At 36.9% G+C, this 6,000-nt stretch overlaps 1 protein-coding gene across 3 annotated transcripts in view; it reads left to right on the top strand.

Annotated features, from left to right (window-relative positions):
• The window catches only part of SLC38A9 (solute carrier family 38 member 9), a 44,615-nt gene extending 41,185 nt beyond the window's left edge, over positions 1–3,430 (top strand). For all 3 annotated transcript variants that reach the window (XM_041424594.1, XM_041424595.1, XM_041424596.1), the window contains 2 exons: positions 610–699; positions 2,566–3,430. In XM_041424594.1, the coding sequence (XP_041280528.1) occupies positions 610–699; positions 2,566–2,731 (256 nt within the window). In that variant the 3' untranslated portion in view covers positions 2,732–3,430. The remainder of the gene's footprint in view (positions 1–609; positions 700–2,565) is intronic.
• Positions 3,431–6,000: the final 2,570 nt, after the last annotated feature.

Raw genomic sequence — 6,000 nt, forward strand, 5'->3', positions numbered from 1 at the left:
CTTAATGCAAAAGCAAAGCGACAGGAAATTATTTGTAAAAAAAATTCAGCATAAATAGGGCAGGAGCAAGGAAGTTCATTGCAGTTCATATACTGTAATACATCCAACATTTTAAATGTTTGTCCTCTATCAAAATGCAGTAGAGTTCAAATTTTAATAGTGTTTGTAATGTTTTCCACTTGATGCATCTTTGCCTTTCTTCTGGTTTCCATTAGTTCACTTCGAGCAATTCAGCTCATTCTGCAAACAAGCTAATTTTTTCTTGTGGGAATTAAGTTATACAGTATTGTTTCTTTGGTATTTGAATATCCATCTGAAATACTTGAGTGTTGAGTACCATGTATGATGTTTTTCGTAAGAATTGCCAAATTACACATTCTTATTTCTTAAGAATATTTTGAGTCAAAATACTAGATATTTAGAAATTGGCACTCTGAATATTCAGTAGATGACATGTTTGCTGTGAAATTAATTAGCTTTAATAGAGTGAGTCATGCAAATGAAAGCACCATCCATGTACCAGTTAAATATTAGAGTAAATGATGGCCAGTGGTGGTATTTTGTAAAAAATATAACAGATTTTAACACTCTTTCCTCACTTTCATGTAGCCTTTTCCATGTGCTTATCCTGAACCTAGCCATTGTAGGAGCTGGAGTAGCAATGGCAAGATTTTATCCAAATATAGGAGGTATCATAAGGTGAGTGTTACTTGCAGTGAGCTTCCCTGTGGTGTTACTATATTTGTGTCTTGATGTTGAAAAGGAGCACTAATAATTGTACCTTTATATTTTGTGAAGCTTATGCCTTCTTAAGTTGTAAAATAATGATTTGGTGGGTAAACAATCAGCTTGCAAAGTTCTGACATCTGTTATTCTGCCTCTGTGTCTGAGGTGGTTGAGTTTTACCAGAGCTGTACCTTAGGACCTTGTAACTCTACTCATAAATGAGTATGGTACCAGAAGAAAAGTTGCTTTGTTATTGTGTACTTCTCCCAATGTTTCTGTTTCGTATTCAGACCATTTCAACCTGAACTGAAGGTCCATAATAAAAATCCAAGAAAGCAAGTGGCATCAAAGTGCCTCTAAATGATATCTCAAATTTACTATGTTGATGAAAAGCTAGGATTTCCATAATGAGAAAATATTAGAGGAAATAATAAGGAGTCTTACTTTACTATGTTTGATGTCAACATATTTATATGCATTGTCATTTATTCTTGGTTTGCATCTTTCCTAAAGCAACCAGGAGAGGGAGGTGTTTAAAAATAGCGAAATCTGCAATTATAAAACCAGAATGACAGGTTTGGGTCTGACCAAAGTAGCAAAATAACTTACTTTTGCTCAGTGGCTGATCTTTGAAGGTTTTCCCCATTTCCTCTTTTTCTTCTGTCTCTCCTTGTAGTAAATTTTTTTGTATTCCAGTAATAGAAATGGTCAAGTTAATTGTCATCACAGACTCTTAGAATGATAGAATGGCCCTTATGGTTGGAAGGGACCTTGAAGATACCTAGTTCCAACCTCCTGCCGTGGGCAAGGAGCACCTGCTGCTAGACCAGGTTGCTCAGAGTCCCATCCTACCTAGCCTTGAACATTTCCAGGGACATCACATCCACAGCTTTCCTGGGCAACCTGTTCCAATGCCTCAGCACCCTGACAGGAGAGAATTTCTTCTTCCTGATACCTAATTTGTTTAAACATTGTGCAATACATACCGCTGTTTGCAAACTGGTGCTTATCTCTTCTGATGTGTCTATATTGTGCATAGTAACCAAACACATTGAATAGTGGGTGTCCAGCAGATAAATTTTCTTTATGCAGTCTAACTTGCATGCTTGCAACCAGACTGATCATTCCTTGGAAAGGAATGTTCAAATATATGAAACAAAATATGTTGTTACTTAATAACAAAATTTGGCTTCTTAGTAGGTGAAAGTTATGAGAAAATTTTTGTAAACAAGGGATAGGTTAGAAAAAGAACAGTTAAATGTTTCCCTTGCTGTGGTTGATCATGTTACCAGAAGGACATTTTGTTCCTTTTAGGTGTGAAGATTTGCTAGAAGCTCAGTAAATAAATTAAAATCAGAATTGCAGATTCAGAAACATTTCTATATTTAAATGGTTTAATCTGTGTTCTCAGATGGCTGGGGTGCAATGAGATTTGCAGTTCTGACAGTAAAAGATGTGTAATAGAGGATGCACTCTTACGTCTCTTTCTGCTGCATGTTGACAAATTTCCCCAAAGAAGATAGAAGCATCAAGGCTTAAGTAAGGGATTTGGTCCCCAACAGCATCACAGGGTGTGGCTGAAAGGACAGAGCCATGCCATAGTGCCGGTACAAGCAAGCAGGGGGCTGAACAACACAGAGAGTGGTAATTAAGTGCTAGTGAAGGAGGTAGAGGTCAGTAAGGAACAGAAATTGATGTTTATTGATTGCAGATAGTCAGTATTCTTCCAGATTGTTCATTGGTTTGGCGTGGGGAAATGACAACAAGAAATAAGAATAAATGCAAAGCATTAATTCTTTTTTTTCTTTTTTTCTTCTCCTCTTCCCTCCCTTTCCTCAGATACTCTGGAGCAACATGTGGCCTGGCCTTTGTGTTCGTGTATCCATCACTCATCTACATGATCTCCCTGCACCGTGCTGGGCAGCTGACGTGGCCCGCACTGATTATTCACATCTTTATAATCCTCCTTGGACTGGCTAATCTGATTGCACAATTCCTATTGTGAAAACTCCCCTTTCTCCCGTGGTTGTCACAATTGGTACTGCGATATTTGGCAACAGCCTTGAGTAACACTGTGAGGCATGAGGACCATCCTACATGTGAGGATCTCGGGAAAAGTTTCACCTTTGAAACAAATTTGAAACACATCATTCAAGTGCTTTACAGGAAACATGTCTTGCTTCTCTGAAGTCACAATCTTATGAGAAGTGAAATGGAGTTCTGGTTTTGTTGAAGGTATATCAAAAATTAACGACGCTCAAATATTTTAATATTTTACAGCACATTTCTCCAAACACAGCTTCCAGCCTCAAGCTGTGGAAGTCTTTCCTCTGAATGAGCTGTCCTTACCTTGATTAGCAGACATACTTTCTCAGTATTGTTCAGTGACTCTTTGAAATGCTCTTTTGTTGCAGTTATTTTCCTGATTTGTTTGGAAAATGAAGAATTTATTGTCTTTCTTCTTTTTTTTTTAGGTTAATTTATAGTCACTTGGGTCAAAATGCACTCTTAATTTTGAATACACTATTAAATTGTTTTGGCAATATTTTTCCTCTAGGAAGTTCCAACAACGAGAAACAATAAACTCATGTTTCAGTGTTTTATTCAGAACCAATATGTACACAACTTATTTGTGATCTTACAATACAAAAAAGCCAGGAGGATAAAAAAAATTAGAAGGAGACAATTAAAATCAGTAATTCCAGGCTTGACCTCAGTTCAACTCTGTTACTGGGCTATTATGTGCTGTGAAGTTGTCTTGTCAGGATTTGCATGTGGTTTTTATGGATGCATGGTGTACACAGCATTTGTTCATCACAGGCCTGCCCTTATAGGGTCTTCCTCTGGTGGTCTCTCACTTCCCCACTACGTTACTCCAGACATTTTGGATGTGAACAGAGAGACAAAGCCAGCAGTCTTCAGAATTGTGGATGAAGTGAAAGAATTTAAGTTTTAAATAATTTATACCAGAAGCTGGAAGAATCTGGGAAGATACTGTTGTGGAGTAGTTTGTTTTTTTTAACTTCTTGTTTACGAATTAAGAGGGTGTACATGCATAAGCACCTAGACACCTTCTTTCATCTACCTGCTGTAACTCTGTGTCTTAACCCAAAACATGCAGTAATTAAGTTGCCAGACACTAATGGAATGTCATTTTTGTGGTTGGAGAGAGAGTAGATGCTCCTCTTGTGCAGATTTGCAGTGCATTAAAATAATCAACAAATGTAGAATAATTGAAAAAGAACTCCGAGCAATACTAAATTCCAAAGTAAGTAAAAGATGAAAAAGTTGGAGTGGTGCAATATTTGTGAAGTAGGAGTTGGAAAAGATAATTAACTTGCAGGTTAAGAGTTCATATTTTCATAGAAAGACAGTGAAAAACATAGGTTATTACCATGCTTCTCTGGAAAATTATGTGAATTTTTTTGGTGATAATTTAAATCTATTTGTTTTACTTGGGCTCCTCAGACTGTGTAAAGGACACTCACTTTCCTAAATATCCTTTGATTTGTATGAAATACAAGATTATATGGGTTTGGAATACTATCTGCAGAATACAATGTGAAACATGCTGTGCCTTTACATCAGAATTGGAGAATACATCCATCATCTGTTCTGTATTAGAGAGAACTATCTGTCCCATCCTGGTCATTTTCTCCTGTGTAGACTCTTACAAGAGAAGTACTTGAAAACTAAAAGGAGAGGACAAAACATAGAGATTTCCTAGCATTGTTGGCTTATTCACATTAAGCTCTTGTGCTTATTTATTATAGGTTCAGTGCTTAATTTAGGTACAAACCCTGATGAATGCAGGTAATGAAATTTTATTATGTCCTTCCATGTTCCATTTGAATATGATTCCTTTATTTATATTCTTGTCATTGAAGCTGATAGTAAAATACCCATTGATTTTAGCAGAATTAAATTGTTAGGATCTAGTAGTCCACATAAATTCTTAAGAAAGACAGAATTCTTGGCGAAGTGTCCTCATTGCATCTTGTATCTATCTCTTTTTTCAGTTATGCAGTGTACAATGGCTGAGCTAAAATTTAGAAGGAAATTATTCAGAACATTTATAGAAGACTGTTTTAGCTCTGTGTTACAGAGATAGGTTCTTCCTGCACTGTTTATTTATACAAGCCTGTAAAACCTGTGATTTGAGTTACAAACTGGTAAGCAGTAGAGTGATAGCAAATATTTCATTACACTGTCATCCCCTGAAGCATACTTTCTTATGAGAAAGTATTTTTTAATTTTATTACATGCGGTTGAGATTTTCACAAGCATAAGAAGCAAGTCAGGAGTGTGTAAGTAGATTGGCATTTTTGGGAATTCTCTTGTCAGCATCCTGAGTTAAATAATACCTTAAAATTTAATGGAAACTTAAATGCTCTAAAACGCCAGAGGTAGATTGCAGTGTCTCTTTTAGTGCAAGTACAAAATGTAGTTGTTTACAAACCCACACTTCATCTGCAGTGATGGCCAGCTAATTTCACTTCCTTAGATTCTGTGTTCCAGGATATCATCATGTAGTTTAGCAGAGCAAAGAATGTAATATATTGACCCAGTGGTGTAATGTGAGATGTCATTTATTACCTTTTCACAGAAGAAAAATAATTTCTGTTGGAAATACTGAATTATGTCTTTACACTTGAACTTTGCTGAAGTAGTTTGTGAGGTGAAACACTTCTGTCTCTGGGCATTGACTAAGAATCTAAGGTTTTCTTCCTAGCAGTACCAGCTCCTTGTTTGGCACCATCCCTAACTCATTGCGCTCTGTCAATCCAGCCCCCCATTTTATGTGATAACTCAGTGATGCAAACTGAAATTTTTGTTTCATGAGGTTTGAGCAGCTGCAGTCAATCCTCTGTGCTGATACCATCATGCTAAAATCCAGATCTCAGGATACGTAAGGCGTTAACCCAGCATGACCTTCTAAAATTGCCAAAGTGTAAGTAGCCAGGGGAATTCCCAGGAAGCTCCAAGAGCAGTTGTGGACATGCCTGTGTAGTGAATTTGTGGACGTGTCTGTAGGTTATTATACACTTTGAGCACTGATGCCAAGGGATTCGTTTTTCAGTGGGAGTGTTGTGAGGAACAGAATTATTTTCTAAAGACAAGGACAGATGCTATGGCTTATAAGTCTGTCTTCTCTTAGGACATTTCTTCTCTTAGAAAAGAACTACCTTCCCTATATGCTTGTACTAATCTCATTGCCTTCTCTGTAATGGCCTAGCATCATTTTGTAAAGTTATTGTGGCCCACATTCTTCCT

The sequence above is a fragment of the Onychostruthus taczanowskii genome, unplaced genomic scaffold (assembly GCF_017590055.1).
Source record: "Onychostruthus taczanowskii isolate IOZ18803 unplaced genomic scaffold, ASM1759005v1 scaffold83, whole genome shotgun sequence".
Classification (NCBI taxonomy): Eukaryota; Metazoa; Chordata; class Aves; order Passeriformes; family Passeridae; genus Onychostruthus; species Onychostruthus taczanowskii.